General features: G+C 35.0%; 1 protein-coding gene across 1 annotated transcript in view; it reads left to right on the plus strand.

The window, feature by feature from the left end:
- Window positions 1-735: 735 nt before the first annotated feature.
- Window positions 736-17363, plus strand: part of WDR78 (WD repeat domain 78) — a 37665-nt gene continuing 21037 nt past the window's right edge. The window contains exons 1-8 of the mRNA XM_029287050.1: window positions 736-870; window positions 4005-4195; window positions 5445-5551; window positions 6256-6412; window positions 7509-7648; window positions 10468-10623; window positions 11320-11517; window positions 13952-14196. Of these exons, the coding sequence (XP_029142883.1) occupies window positions 769-870; window positions 4005-4195; window positions 5445-5551; window positions 6256-6412; window positions 7509-7648; window positions 10468-10623; window positions 11320-11517; window positions 13952-14196 (1296 nt within the window). The 5' untranslated portion in view covers window positions 736-768. The remainder of the gene's footprint in view (window positions 871-4004; window positions 4196-5444; window positions 5552-6255; window positions 6413-7508; window positions 7649-10467; window positions 10624-11319; window positions 11518-13951; window positions 14197-17363) is intronic.

A 17363-nucleotide genomic window follows, 5' to 3' on the forward strand; every position in this document is an offset into this window, starting at 1 on the left:
TTCCATTTGCCCATATTTGTCAATATTATAAAATGATTAGGGCACATCGAAACACCCATAACCACCTCAGTCTTGAAACATTCAAAACATGGAGTTCATATAACATGATACTTTAAATAATGCAGGTTAAAATATAAAAACTTGAAAGTTTAAAATAGCTGTCACCATATAGAATCCAATTTTCACAGGTGAGACAGTTCATCTACAAGGATGTCCACTGAAGATCATAAACTGAAGAAAAACCTGAGTGTGTGAACCTTTCCACCATCTGGGTTAACACATAGTTCTAAGTCATGTTTTGTTCAACTGTAGATTGTTCAGCAATCCCAGTTGCTACATTCATATATAATCTTACACTATTTGTATTCATCCAGTTGTCAACCAAAGCATCTCATATCTTAACTTAGTGAAATACATCTTTTACTATAAAATACCATTTACTATAAAGACCTATAGCATACTTTACTAGTCTGGTGTCCTTAAAATGTATTGAACTATATTTTCATATTTGTCACCAAGTATTCACAGTTATAGTCCAATAACCCCTGGCTTGGTTAAGAAAGTTTAAATTATAATATTGTTTTGAGAAATAAGTTACAGTAAATGTGTCAAATTTTAAGTGGCAAATTAATTTGAATCAACCTTATAACTTCTAATCTTTTGTATACTCCTCTATTTATTACCAGGAACATCGCAAAAGAACAAAATATATATAAGAAGTTACCATCATCTTCCGCATCTGGGAGACAATTGAGCTTCGTTAGTGCTATGCAAACCAGCAAAGTTGGTTCAATGGCTCGCAGGAGTGTTGTGATCACTTCAGAACCAAAAATGGAAAAGGGTTCTTTACCAAGCAAACCTCTTGTCCAGGTAATCAGGCACTACATGAATCATCAATGTAGATCTAACTAACAACTAAATCCAAGATAGCCTATTAAAGATGCAAAGATGTTAGAAATGTATTGATTCATCACACAAATCAGCCAGATGTTCAATTTGGATTTGGCATTTTTATCCACCTACCGAATCCTTCCAAGGACCTGGGATATGCAGATGTTGATGTTTAATGGTGTTAGAGGTATCATTGCAGGATGTTAGCTGTTCTGAGCAAAGCTGCCTTTTGCAATTAGCTAATGATGAATTTATCAATGCTGATGGAGTTCAAATGATAACTAGTTGTTTTAGGATTGCATCCAAGGTGCCTATTATTATTGGTATAACCTTTGCTTTCTTTTTCCAAAGAAACTTATTGTTATTATTATTTCAGATAACATATAAATTAAGATCATTCTTCTTGAATAAGTTCTACAGTATAAGTGAGAAACATGAGTGTTGTTTTCCTTTGGTATCACTCCATCAAATTAAATGATAATTTATTTTAAACAATAATGCTAATAATAATAACATTTTGCTGCATAAAAGTAAATGTGTCTGTATATTTATGTCTCATGAAATGACCTATATTTTCTAACCATTAACCAGAGGTCATTTGAAAAAACAGTAAGCATTCAAGCAATGGGCAACAATTTTAAAATGGAATTATGATTGGGGAAAAAAATAAATCTATTGTAGAAATAAATGTAATGTATGAATTACATTTATTTCTAAAAAATTAAAAGATTATTTCCTGCTCATTGTCAAGCCCCGCGGGAGGGGAGCCTTGGATTATACAACTGGATATGTTTTAATATTAAAGCTGGAAACAATGGGACATCTTCTATAAAATACCGGATCAAACCGAATAGTTGTTGCTTAGTTGTCTTCTAAGCTACAGATTTAATACATACTTTTAGTTTTAATCAAAAGTTCATTCCTGTATAAACATAAGTCTGCCATTTAGTTATGAGAGTTTATATGTGGCACAACACCCACTGTAGACCTATTGAGAACTACTGTAAGTATTTTGTATCTTCTTCCACCAGGTCTGTATTTTGTCTGTCATCTAAAAAATATCATCCAGCTTTTAATTATCTGCTTACAATTACTTTACAATCTGTTTTAGAATCTTCCCAGTTAGAAACTGATTGCTATGCAATTTTCTATATCCTCCTCGCACCCTGTTTAAACATAAGAGACATTTGTCCTCTTCCATTTATGTAATAATTAGCATTGTATTACATAAAACAAATTTGCATAAGTGTATTCTTTATGTAATATAGAGAATAGCTAGATGTCCAGCCAGGCTATCAGCAATTTTTTAAAAATACTTTTAATGGATTTGGCTCTGAAATTTTGAATATACTCAGAATGAATAAGTGTTCCCTGACCACATATCAAGCTGAAGATGCAGGGCTTATACCTTCAAACTACTCTTCATACAGTAACTAACTGGCTAGTAGAACACAAGTCTCTTGTTGGAAAAGACTCGGTCAAAAGAAAAAGCTTGATATTTCTGCCTTTTCTTTGTGAGTTTGTTAGTCTTGCCATCTTTACTGAGCAATTGATTGTTTATTTTGAGTATATATGAAAATTTATGCCATTCTTAGTATCCTGTACTAACTTTTATTTATTTATTCAATTTATATGGTCACCCATCTCAAACATATGAATCTCCATTCTTTGTGACACAGGTTGTTTTTCCATTAGTGGTTTCATGACTCCAAAAGAAATTACAAATGATTAATCTTCCCATTCCAGCTGTTTTTTGGTTTGTTTATTATTCCTGGTGCTTGTTCTGTTGCTCAAACACCTATATCATGCTTACTCCTTTTAAAACCCATATTTTCATTAAGCCTTTTAAACAGTCTAGATATTTGGAAGTAAAATAGTTAAACTTTCTTCCCTATTCTTCTGAAGTCCATTTTCCTTTTCTTCCTCTGTTATTCTCCAGCTATTCCATATTGTTAACATGTAAGTCCTCCTGATCTTGTATTTTATAAAGTTTCTTGCACATTGATAATGCTATATAAACAAATATATAGTCTGGTATTAAGATGATTTGCATACAAATGTTTCTAGGTTCAGGGAATATCCATTTAAAAAGATTTAATACAATTGATAGGAAATAGCTGGGTTAAAAACAAAATATGTGGCCTGTAGCTATCAGTAAGTTAGATGGAAGAATCTTTCAACTTGATGTACTTCATATGTTTGCAAATGTTCATTTCAATAAGAAAGTGGAATGCAGAATCCGGGGCTTTTCAGTGGCTCCCTTTTTTCACACATTGGCTGAAAAAATTATTCATTTTATAAATCAAACAATTACCTAAAAGTCTTAAAACAGAATAAGAATGTTAATGTACTTTATGAATTTTTCAGCCATAATGTTATATAGTTTCCATGAATTGTCCATGCTACTTTAATGCAATCTGTCCCTTAATATTTTAACATACTCTTAAAAGTACCCAGAAAGATTTAATAAAGAAAAGCAGCATATCTGAGCTAATAGGAAACATCCACTCTTTAAAGAAAAGATCTGAATCTTTTTAATCAAATTAATGGGCAAAACCATTATTTTAAATATTGTTAAAATAAAATATTATTCAGGCATTTTCTTTCAGTCACGGTTATGCTCTTATACAATTATGTATCTGACTATTTCTTTGCTTATTTATGACGACTTAGAAAATTGTTTTACAAAATGCCATCAGAACAATTTGGATTACAAGGAGACAATTCTAGAATAAATAAGACTATCCAATCAATCAAAGCCAGTTTTTAAAAAGCTCTCCTCTTAAAATATTTGCTTAAAACCTGAGCAAAAACTCTGGTTATTTCTTAAAAATCAGAAAAAAAGAAGTTTTATGTTCATCCATAATAAAGTGATCCTGTGAAAAGAATGCTATAATTTGAAATCTGGAAGCATGTATACAATTAATATATACATTGTTTTCCTTTCTTCTAATCTAAATGCATAGAATATCAGTTCAAAGCTGCAGTCTTGAAGTAAGCCACATCATATTATCTCCTTAGTGGTAACACTTGCAAGTCTATTGGTTTCTACACGGGCTGAGGGAAGAATAGAGCTCTTTTACTGTACTTTTGTTATTTTATTACATCTACAGGTTTTTGATGATCAGGGAAAAGATGTGACACCTCGTCCACTTTATCGTCCAGAATTGAATGTCGCACACAGACAAAGCAAAATTTTATCAGTACATGATTTTGCTGGGATGACTCAACCTGATTTCTTGTCCTCTTTATCAATGCAACAAACTTCTGTAGCTAGTATTAGTTTAGCAGGTCCATTTTCCAGGTATGATATGACAACCTATAAAACCACTTTGGCAAAACCCATACTCTAAAAGAGATTACATTGTACATGTATTTCAAGAACTTATGATAACAAATAGTGTACTAAATAGGGTTAACTAGAATATTGGTCTTATGAAAGGTTTTGTGCATAATAGACATATTTTAATCCGTCTCTCTATTTTATAGTTTAAATGTTATTAAATTTAAAAATATTACACGGTTTCTTTGTTGTTATTATAGACTTCCTAAAGGTTCAAGAAATAAGTCAAAAAGCAAGGGTAAAAGTGGACAACCCTGCTGAATACTGTAACAAAGGATTTGCTACTTGTTATAAGTTTCACAAATAAGAGATGTTAACTGAATCAGCAAAAAAACCCCAGAAAAATATAATTTTATTAAAATATTGGAAAGCTTGAGCCTATCAGTAAAGATGATGAGAAGCAGATGCAGAAAACTAAAGGTATCATCATTTCCTCCTCTGACAAGATACTGAAAGTTTCTCCATCTGCTGTAGATTCACATTTAATTATTCCTGAAACTCAAATAGTGGCTAACTCTTAAACTACGTTACTTAAAGTAAGCCAGCTTTCTCTGGTATAATTGAAATAAGACCATTCTTTTTTTTAAAAAAAAAATACAATCATTAAAATGAGAAATAGTTTATAAGTTCTGGTTTGTACGTGTCAAGGCATAGTTGATTGAAAACATAAACATAAACTGATGGAATTTCTCTTATGTATATTATGGTGGGAAGAAGACATGAATTGGAGCTTATCTAAGTTAATTCTTATTGAACTTTAACCCATAGACTTCATCAAGTGAAGAATCAATTGTTTATATATATATGAACAATTGATTCTATTATAATGCAGTTTAATGTATTCTTTTTTATGTATCATTCTTCTTGCCCTTGGGACAGGCATTTAGCTATTTTGAAAATATAACTTAATCAGAAATCATAAGTATGTGAACTAACTAGAAATATTTTGTGAACTATTTCGTGAAGAATAGTGCTATTTTCAAATCGATGTCTCCTCAGTTCCTATGTATTTGCCTTTTCTATAACAGAATCAGTGTAAATATATTAGAGGTAAATGTTTCATCCTCCAGTAGATAATGTTAAGAGCAGCTGAAAACTACTAAGCTATCAATAGTTCTGTGGCTATGTTTTAGTTGGTATGTAATATTCCTTCTCTGTCTATTTGCTATTTCATTTCCATTACTTATAAAATGTTCTATTGAAACTACAGAACTTATGGGAGTGGCAGTGTTACAAAATCAACTGCTTCTACTGAATCAATGGCAGAAGAGATTGTAGAGCCTGGATTTAGACGAGACACCATTTCTAGTTTTGCAGGTAAAAATCTACATAAAAACAAATATTTGAATAATCATTTTTTCCTTCTTCTTCTTCTGCACCATAAATATAAGTTGCTGATCTGTACCAGACTCATGTCAGTTTGCAGTACAATATGACTTATACAATATATAAAAAAGGATGGGAGACATATCTAACAATGATTGTAATAATAATAGTATAGTAAAATATAGTACAAAATGTTTTGATGTTTAATAAAATCAAAGGTATCAATAGCAGTAAATAACAAGTAACTCTTGGTGATTAACCTAAACTGGCCAATACTGCACATTCTCTGATCCTAGCTCTATGCTATGGGTGCTACTGAACTGCATTTCATTTGTATGTCTCCCTGGTAACTTGTTCTTTAAAAAGTGCTAGATATCATGCCTTGGCTAGTTTTAATATTACTTGCCCTTACCACAGTTTATTGATTAATAGAATTATACTTACTACTTCACAGCCTTCTTTTATCAAATGTTCCTGAAGCAACATGAAGAGCAGAGGAGCATACTGTATATTGCTTTTAGGTATTCACCCTCTCTAGCATGTCTATATGCCTGTGAAACCTCTACACCTTAGAAGAAAAGCCTATTCATATAAAAGAAAAAAATGTTTTATGTTCATTGTCCCAATAACCCGCCTATGACCTATATATATTCTTTTCTAAATGCAAAGTATGAATTCATTCTCTCTCGTGATAGATGTCCAGGTTAGAAGAGAAGAGATGTTAGAACAGCCGACAAAGCACGAGTTAGAAAAGACTGTGGATATATTCCTGACTGAGACAGAAACAATTTGGTTATTTAACATGCCAACTGCTATGATATCTGCAGAATCTGAAGAAGCCGAAGATGTCAGGTAAGCACAGTGTAATGGTTATTACACAACCTTGCCTCTCATTAGCAACTTTGCAATGAAATATGACTTATAACTTCAGAATTTGTTCCTATGATGGCTTGTGTTACAAATATAACAAAACATATTTTGTTTCTGCGGTATCAAGGAAGAACAATTCTCAACAGCTCTAGACAGCACAATCAGTATTGAGGTATTGTGGGAATTGTGGAACAAGATTTGAGAGCCACATGTTGTCTTCAACTGTGTTTCCTAGCAACAAACTATTTTACTGTTACACTGAGTTATAGTTTAGCATTATCTAAAGCAGCTTTTGTCTTGTGCATTCCTATTTCTTGTTTCCTCTTGTACAGGTACTTGAAAAAGATAATCTCCTGTTTAACTGATTACACTTTAGCTTTATATCTGAACCTGGTGAAATTGCAAAAGTCAAGTCAAATATCCCTTGAGTTTAGCTCAACTCCTGCTGACTACATGGACATAGAGTCATAGAACTAGAAGAGTTCATGTAGAGTTTAAGTTTTGAAGACTGTCTTATATGAAGCTGGATTATTTTTGTAAGCCACAGTTAATTAAGTGAAAGTTTCCATCATGTCATGACTTCACAGGAAAAAAAGAATGTGCGTAGCACCAAACTATAGTTTACTATTATATGTATTCTAGGGTAGCTTACAAGTTATTTCATAATTTGTTTTAGGACAGTATTTCCCAATTATTGCCCTTCAGATGTTTTGAATTACGATTCTCAACTCCTTTCTACAATTTCAACAGCTACTTCAAAAGGAAAAAGTCATTAAATGTTAGGATACCCAATCATAATTCCTTCAGAACGCCTTCAAAAGAATTCCAAAACATTTCACAGTGCAATTCTACCCATATTTGCTTAAAAGCAAATCCAACAGAGTACTTACTCCTAGCTAAGGGTTTTCAACTTCAGAATTCCACATCTGATGTAGTATCATTTAAGAACTAATTTCCATGTACAATATTTATGGACATATTATTTCTAAGAAGATATCTGCAAAGGAAAATGATATCTGATCAAAGTTGAAATATTTGCATAAAGTACTTTGAATGCATATCTTTTTGTTTTCCAAAGGAAAAGGAATATTGCTTATATGGAACTCTGTAAAAACAGAATTGGCAATGATCAATATGCCAATAGAATGATGCAAACACTGAATGGCGCACCAAAGGCAAAGGAAGTACAATGTGACAAAATTGTAATGGCTGACAAAGGTAAATTAGTGGGGATTTTTTTTTATAGATCATTGACATTGTATGGAACAATCTACAGTTTCAACTTTGGAAGCAACACCAGAATATTTTTTTTGAGCTTCCTATGCAAATATGTAAAGAAGAAAATTGTTTGGGTTTTATGTGATTTGTTTTTTTTCTTTTGGCAGAAATAATGGATATCACCTCTAAAGATTTCTTATGCGATAGTATCAATATAAAAATTTACACCTACACGTATACATTTTTTAAAGTTGTGTTTGAACGGTTCAGCATTCTACAGATATGTATGAGAAAATTTTCCTCTTTATATTGATTTTTTTAAAGTATATAATAAAGAGGATAGACTTGAATTATAGAACACTTGAATATTGAATTAAAGATTGGTTACTCAATAGAATTTAAGGGATATGGAGGTAAAAAGAAAGAATAAATCAAATGTTTACACAATGATTTCACACTGAGCAGGGAGTAAGAGTTGATGCCCCTTTAGTTATTTAATGTATCTATCTATAAAATCATATGGTGACATTAGAATCAAGTTGATTAGGGTGAAAATACAGGCTAACGATAATTGGTACCAGAATTTTTGTTGTTAAGCAATGTGCGTCATAAAACAACATCATTACGTAACTGCATTACTTAGCAATAGCAGTCCCAGTAGTCCCGGTTGCTGTGATATCCCAAAGATCTGATGCTTAGGAGAGGACCTCACATGACTGGAATCCTAAACAAGCAGGTCAGTGAGGGAGAGGTAGGGATGCCACAGGCAGGCACTTCTGAGCCAAAGCAGGCCAGCAGGGGCTGTGGGTCAACTAATGGGGGCTGTGGGCAGGTGCTACAAAGTGCAGGCAGGGGATTTATGGAGTACATGACCCTGGAATTTCATACTCCATGTGGGGATCCTTGGGAGAAAAAGTGATTGGAGTGACTTACAGGAATGACTTGCGGCCTTCCCTACCGACTTCCCTATTGACCTTGCTTGTGGAAAACTGACAAGAAAGGTCACAAATGGTGATCACATGATTGTGGGGATGTGCGGCAGCTGGAACTCTGAGGACAGGTCATAAGTCCCCCTGTTGTAACTTTGAATGGTCACTGAACAAGTAGTTGTAACCTGAGGACTACTTGTATGTGTATTTTTATATACATCCAATGCTGTGTAGATGGCTAAGAATGATTTGAACTGAATGTTAGATAGACTGTATAATAAATAAGTAGTATAGAAAAACAGTGAATATTGTAGGTGCAAAAATGTGGACACTCTTTTATATCAAGACAAAATAACCTTTTCCCTGAAAATATTTCCTGTAATCAGCTAAGAATCTGTTTTGAGATTCCCCCCACCCACACATACACACACAGCTTTCCTTGCTTTTGTTCTCTTTTTTTCTAGTCGAGAAATATTTTTCAATAATATTCAAGCCTAAGGACTGTGCAGTTTATTCCCAAATCTTTGTCGTTCATAATTGACTTGGTGTATGCTTCTGATTATTGTCCTGCTGAAATAATCTTTTTAGCTTCAGTTTCTGCTTAGTGTGGGACATTATTGTTGATGTTGTTTTTATTAAGACTTATATTCTATTTTTTACTTTGATTAACTCAAAATAGTCTTCTAAATTTCTCCACAAAAACAACTCTGTGAACTGGATTGTGCTGGGAGAAAGTGACTGACCCAAAGACACACAGCGGACTTCCATGTCTATGGGAGGACTGGAGCTCGCAATTTTCCAGTTCCTAAGCAACATTCTCCTTTGCTTTCTCTATAGCTCAGTTTCAAATCAAAGTGAGCGTATAATTTCTAGTCGGTTCAACTAAGAAGATAAGTGACTTCTTCTTTTTATATAGGTGTATGTATTGCAAAACCTCAGTAGGTGGCAGCAGAACCAAATGGACCTTGGCTCAGAAATAAGCAGTCAGCACTAGTTCGTATCTGGGTAAACTAAAGGAATTGCCACGGTTGTTGGGTAGCCATGGAAATTAGGGCAGAAAAAAATCCCAGTAGAAGGCAATGGCAAACCATTTTTTAAATGTTGCCAGTAAAATTCCATGAACCAAACCACCAGTAGTCAAGGATGCTTTCACTTTATTAAAAAATACTTTAAATGTATGGAGTATCTTTGTGCAAGAATGCTGCCCCTGTGAGGTGAGTGGAAGCAATTATACAAAAATTAAAGTGGAGAAGTTGTTTAGAAAACTGACATGAAATACTTTATCTAAACATATTCTTTATGATCCTCTGGAGCAGTGGTTCTCAACCTGTGGGTCGGGACCCCATTTGGGGTCGATCGACCATTTCATGGGGGTCGCCAAGCAAGGCTGTCCGCCATTTTTTTTGTCCGCCATTTTTTCCCCTTTTCCAGCGGGTGCCTTACCTCCCTTGGGCTGGGCCAGCTGGTGGTCGGCCTGCTCCGTCTCTGCCGCTTGCCAGCTACGCCTCAGCCGGCGCAGGGGGCGGAACCACGCATGCGTGGCGCTCCCGGGCAGGGAAAGTCCTTGACTTACGACCGGTTTAGTCCTCGACTTACGACCGGTTTAGTCCTCAACTTACGACCGGTTTAGTCCTCGACTTACGACGGGTTGGGGTCGCGGCATTAAAAAGGTTGAGAACCACTGCTCTGGAGGAATGTGCAGCTATACAAAGAAAACATGAGAATTTTGTGACATCCAGTTATATTTATCTTAGCTTCTTAAACAAGTTAAAGAGGTTCAATCAGTTTGTTTTTCTAAAATATATCAGCGGTATTTCCTTGTAACATAAATACGTGGTATTTACATATAGAACAAAAGCAGAACTCATTGTGTCTTTTTTCCCCCCATAGAGATAATGGCCACTACTTGGGATTTATTTGATTCTTTTAATGCTTTGGAAGCAGCAACAGCAGAAACAATTAGTGGAGCACTAACTACAGTGGCTGGTAAATCAGCTGCAGTCAAAGAGCATGACAAAGCTATGTCCCTTGGTTCTGTGGAAACAGGTACTTTTACACACTATATTAGATTTCCATATCTTCTCCCAGCCAAATCAAGATTTACATAATACCTGTATGTCATGATTATATGTAGAAAAGTATACCAGGGATGGTTTTACCCTTTTAACTAGATCATATCTTTAAAAATGATGAGGTATTATTGCTATTAGGTTATCACAGTGTAATGAATTCTCTTTTTATTTTTCTTACAATTTTCTGATATGGGATCAAATAAATCCTAATTGTTAATCTAGATGAAAATCCATTTTTAAAATGGATTTTACTCTCCAGTGCATAGTGTTTCAGCATTTATGAAAAATACACTTTAAATTAATACTGATTTTTACATTAACAATATATAAACAGTAAAGGAATAGAGTTTGTAGCCTAGCATTCTAGCTATATTGAAATGGTTTCAAGATGTGCATGTAAAACACTCATAGACACACAGAAACACGCACATATACATGCATCTAAATTGTAGATGGAAACGTAGACTGAAATGTCAAAGAGCAATTTTCTCTAGAAAGTAGAATATATAATAAAATAGCACATTGTAACATTTAATATATTATTTATTAATAGATGTTTATTCTGCCCTTAAAATTTTAAGTCAGTTCACAAAATGAAAAACTGAACATTTCTTTCTTCTAATACTTCAGATAACGTTTGCTGTGGTTTTTTTTTCCTTTTTCCTTTCAGAAAGCTTTACTTCAAGTTCCATTATTGATCTTGAAAGTGTAATTCTCTCCAGAATTCAGGAAGAAACAGAAGACCACTCAGAAATTATACTTAAATCTGATAAATTTAATCAAGATCTATTTTATATGGAAAGAGTCCTAATGGAGAATATTTTCCAGCCTAAACTTGCAGCTTATCGGCAACTTCCTATCCTCATAGGTATATAAGTGATCAGGTATTTACTCATCAGCCTGAGTTCAGGAATAGTTTATCTTATTATAAAAAATATCTAAGTTAGTTTATGTTACTGTAATCTTATTCTTAGAGGAAAGAGTAGGGAAGGAATTCTCAAACCCACTGCTTATGAATCAACTTTATTTATACAAGTCCTAATTTGCTTCCTGAAAAAAAAATGTTAGCAGGCTTTACAAATGAGCTGTTAGAATGTTTTGATGATACCTACAATCTAGGACAAGGGTCTTCAGTTAGTGGGTTACACCTGAAAAAGACATCAGTGTCATTCTGATTATTTCCTTTTTGTTGTTGTTGAAGAATTAAATCAAGGCTCCTCAATGCTTGACCTTTCTCCAAATAGCTGTCAAGATAAATGTGGTCGGTTACAAAGAACATTTTCCCTAGAAGGCAAACTCAAGAGACTTAAATATTTTTTTTAGAAATGTAAGTAAAAGGCAGAGGAAAAGTCAGTGCACATAGGATTTGTGAATTTTCATACTTTGGGTCCAAATCCATTTCACAGAACAGGAACTAAAGTAACTTTCACCATAAAACCATAAGTATAAACGAAGATATAGGATGATCCCCTGAGGCCAGAAAAACATTTTACAGAAGGCAAACTGGTAACCCTCCCAGAAGCATATCGAGGCAACATTTCCCAAAACATGTCTTAATGACATATAGTACTATACTGATAACTTTTTCAAAAAAAGAAAAAAGAAAAGAACAGCTAAAATCCAGACAAAATTGCATACACAAAACCAAAGAAACATATTTCCTCATGGACATGTAAAGAAAAAATTCTTTCTCCCTCCTCCCTACTTTATAGTTCTGTTCCTATTAAAATTATGTGGTTGCTAATTATAAACTGCCTTGAGGTTTGGTAGATTCAGAGAGAAAGAGGAAAATATGAATGAATGAATGAATGAACGAATGATTTTCTACCATTCCATTTATTCCATTATATTTATTTTTTTCCTCCTATTTGAGCATCTTTTATAACAAATTATTGATCTGTAGATAACCACCATTCTTATTTTTTGAAGAACGGTTCTGGGACCTATATACAGTTTGGAGGCACTGCTGGAAATAAACAAATAATTAAAAGCTTTTCTTAATGCTAGGTCAGGGCTAGGCAACCTTGGCTCTTTTATGACTTGTGGACTTCAACTCCCAGAATTCCTCAGCCAGCTGGCTCAGGAATTCTGGGAGTTGAAGTCCACAAGTCATAAAAGAGCCAAGGTTGCCTACCCCTGTGCTAGGTCCTTGTTTTTCAAAACATGAAAATGTTTATCTTGTTAATTCAGAAGAGATATGAACATGGTAGATACAGTGACAGGTAATCTTTGGGTGTTGGGAACCTCTTTTTTTTTTTAAAGGAGAAAATGAGAACATTTCAGACATTGCATAGAAGAGTAGGATCTTGGCAACAAGCCCTGCCCCTTAAGTGTCTGTGGCACACTTTATTGCATTTATATTTTGTGTAATTGTTTTAACTGGCTGTAAGCCGCCCTGAGTCCTCCGGGAGAAGGGCGGGGTATAAATGAAATAAATCCTAAATCCTAAATATCATGCCTTTGCTCAAACAGTTGAGAAAATACTGTATATAAATGAATAAACCCTAATGGTTTCTCTTTAGATGTGTGGGTCTGTAGTTGTCTTGTGAGTGTTGGGAATTGCAATCTAAGGCATCTCAAAAGGCAGGCAGGTGGCTGTTTCAGAAATAACCAACTTATGGAAAGTTCAGTGTCATTTTGAAGGGGGAAGCGGAGGGAGGGAGGAGGAGAAAGAGGAGGAAGAGGGTAATGAATAATGAGCTCTAAAGGAGAAAATATTCTTCATTGATTTAGAATTTTAATTTTTACCAGGACCTGATTTCATTTTAGATTTATGATTAGCTAACAAATGCCCAATGTTCCTTTCACTTTTGAAACTGAAGCCTTATAATCTAGGAAAAGGCAATAATATAGTGCAGCATTGAAATAAGGCCCTGTGATAGATTGGAGGAAGGAGTTCCCAAGTCCAAAAATGCTGAAGACTCTTTGGATCCAACTGGCTTTGCTGTTAAAGCTTTTCCCACACTGGGAAGATTAAGCAGGGCTGAACACTTTTCAAGTATTGGCGATGCATACTGTACCTTCCTTAATAGATCGTCATGATACGTGTGAATGTTTCTACACTTTTAGTTTGTAATTTCAACGGAGATAACTTCAGATCCCATTGCCCATTTGGGTAGAAAATAATCCTGGCTGTTTTTATTTCAACGGGAGAGTGAAAAGTAGAGCTCTTGGTGCCCCCATACCTTTCATCATGGCAGTCATCAGTATCTAGATACCAGTCAGATTATCACTGACCTGCGTGAGTATAAGCAATGCCTGTTGGGGAATGTAATGATATTGGCATTTTCTTGTTTTCTTAGAACCAGATGTCAAATCTGAATACAGTGAATCGGAATTTGATACTGTATCAGTAAAGGAGGAGGAAAAGGAGGAGGAAGAAGAGGATGAGGGACAGCAGCCATCAGTGAAATCATCCTTGCTGTTAGAGTTTGGTGAACGACCAGAAGAACTACCACCACCATTTATGGAAGCCTTGTGGTCCTATGGGTGCAATTTGACGAAAGGCAACAATGTGAGCTGCATGGCTTGGAACAAGTTAAACCCTGTAAGAGACCACTAAATTTCCGATGATGTATATTACGTTTAGGGATATGCAACTAGGCTGGCAGAAGTAAACTTCCCCAGTTCTTTCCAGCTTTAAATGGTACAGTAAATGGTACTCAGTAAATGGTACAGAGGATCAGAGCAAAGGAGCTCCATTTGTGTAAGGTTTCTACACGATTTTCAGGAATCTGCTTTCCTGTTGTACCTTATCACATTCAGTAGACATTCTTGACATTTTCAAGGACACGAAAAGGCCGTGTTGAGAAGAATACAGCACAGAGAAATATTCTACTTTTCTAGGTACATAACGTCTAAATATGATTCTATTTTTCTAGTTGCGTATATCTAAATCTGGAACATTAAGTGTATCAGAATAAAAAGAGCTTTAGGAACCTCTATTTCCATGCCATGCAATGTTTGTTTATCCATTTTTTTTTAAACTTTAGGGAAATAATTTACCATAGAGAGGAAAGGATTCTGCACATTACCCGTTCTACTAGTCCAGAACTGGAGAATTGCAGCATGACGTGTGGTTTGAAGATATTTTGATAATAGCAGCAATTGTTTGTCTAAACTAGTTTGGAACAGCCTGGAAACTCTTGTGCCAAAGAAAGGGAATGAGTGAATAGTTGCCAAGAATCTTTCTCAACCTCAAAAACGTCAAATTGTCCAGACCTGAACTCCCAGAATTCCACAGCCAGTTGAGGTCCACATATCCTAAAGTTGTTGAGGCTGAAAAAAAATGACTTCATGGATTAACAAGGGCTTTGTAGTGTTTTGGAAAAAAAGTGCTTCAGGGCACACAAGTACACATAGACAGTATTTGTTTGCAACTCTTTAAATCAAAGACATCTTCCTGGAATTTTCTGGCCACAGCTGCAAAATCCCAGGGAAAAAAATGCTGCTTTAGTTATTATAGAAGGTGCCCACATACTTTGAATCATTGTTGGCCTTTGAATCTCGAGTCCTTAAGCCTATTTGACTCAGCTTATGGAACAGCTGGTATTCAGGCTGGATTTTTGGCTCTGAATGAGATTTAAAATGTATTGCCATTTATTGCTTACTTTACATTGCTTTCTGACATCAACTGCCCTGACTCTTTATTTCTGTCTCTCTGCCACCTTTCCATAAAGCTTTGCCTTCTTTGTTCTCTTGAATTCCAGAGTTTCTCCATAGCCCTATTTATCGATATTTTTTCCATTATCTAATATCTAACACCCTTCTCTTCTTTTCCCGTACCTTCACTTCTTCTATGGTCTTCCTAGCTATATGTTTCTCAGGCTTGCTGATTAGCCTATTTTCCTCTTTTTTTCCTCATATTTCCTAAATTTAATCCCCCTCTGCATCATTTTTTACTTATCAAATTTTCCCTGAATTATGGCTTGTCTGGGTGGTGGCGGGCAATAAACCTTTTCCTGTGAAGAGCTGGCCTAATTACAAACCAGCATTCAGACCTTAATTATGACAGTAATTAGAATATATCTACTATTCACTGGGAGAGGTTTCTCCACCATCATCAAAACTAACTACAGCATCTCTCACTGAAACAAAATACAGACTATAATAGCAATTTTCAAAACCAGCAGTCTTGGAAATAAGAACCTGAATCTTGCCCTTAGTGTATCAGGAGGTCAAGCAGCCATTGGGGTATTAGTATTTTTATTCTTGTCTAGTTATACTTATACAGTATGCATATATATATATGTTTTCGTAGATTTTCACGGGTACAGGTATGGCGTATTCGGGTTTTTTCCCGTGTAAGATTGAGGGTATCTTGGCGACGTTTTGACGAGGTCCCACTTGTCCTCTTTAGGCTGAGGTCTTTGGCTTCGTGCTTGTGCAAGCAAAGTGTGATCGGAGCTGCCGTCTCTCTATAAATATTGGTGGGGGTGTGTGGAGTGCTGGCTTAGTTGCTGTAGGTGGGTTGATTGGCTGTGTGGGAGTTAATGTTTGCGGATTGTTCGGCTGTTTCGTAAGATCCTGAGTAGTTGATGTGCTGGCTGTGTGCCCATTAATCTTTTGTGTTATAACGACCTGGGTAATGGGTTGTGTGATTATTGTGTGATTATTAGTACTTATATTATTAGCAAGAAAAAGATTTGAGATTTTTTCCCCACTCATTGTCAGAATAACTTGGATAAATCTATATATTTATATCTAAATATAAATATTTTTTTATATATTTTGCCAGTGTTGGTAACATTATTTTTGTCCTACGCTAGGCAGCAGAGTTATTACTGAGTTGTTTCGCTGGCCTTACTTATAAGGGCTGGTAAAACAGGAAGCAGCAGTTCTTACGCTAGAGAAGGGCAGCATGTAACCATATCTCAACCAACTAGGTTATCAGGTGGCCCTCAAATGGAAAGGGCAGGGAGAAATGCCTAAAGTTTAAACCCTGAAGAATGAATTTTTCTCTTTGATCTCTTTGCCTCCTGCGAAGAGCTGTTATGTTCATTCTTATCTGCAATGAAGATGCTAAGCATGCAGAGTTGGGTCTGGAAATCTGTCAAATCCAGACAACTGTTCAAAAAGGAATGAAGGGTCTGAAGAATTGTGATTGCATTAGTGGGAAATCTGACAATATCAAGGCTGCTTGGTGCCAATAAGACAACTTAACCTGATACCTTTTAGGTTGAAGAATGCAATGAGTAGAGTAGTCTCTATGGATGTGGAAGACATCTCATTGTGGGAACAGCACTATTATTTGTACCGAACGAAATGACTTGAGTTTTACTTTCAGTACCGTTAAAATTACGACATAACCGACCATCATTAAGTGAAAGAACCGAGAATCCTAGAAAATCGACAACCAATACCCGTCAAAGCAAAAGTTCTCGTCTTCTTTCCGAACCGTACGACGACCAGTGACTTTTTGGGATACCATTACGTGTGTAAATTTTATAATTTATTTTAATTGAATTGGTTGCATGTTTATTGTAAACGCTAACGATGAGTTAGTAGCAATATATATTTTTATGCTTGCTTAATATCAAATCAGGTAGTGTATTTATAATCTCAGACCAATGCATATCTGAAGCCATAACAAAACTTTTAGTAAAATCCAGATGATTCATTGACAGCCTGCCTGTCTTTTGAAAGACAGGCAGTTTTATAAGCTATCTTATTCAATTCATATTATCTCAGAAGTATGATCTTACCATTATCGTT

The sequence above is a fragment of the Protobothrops mucrosquamatus genome, unplaced genomic scaffold (genome assembly GCF_001527695.2).
Source record: "Protobothrops mucrosquamatus isolate PMUCROS unplaced genomic scaffold, P.Mucros_1.0 scaffold_18, whole genome shotgun sequence".
In the NCBI taxonomy this organism is placed as follows: Eukaryota; Metazoa; Chordata; class Lepidosauria; order Squamata; family Viperidae; genus Protobothrops; species Protobothrops mucrosquamatus.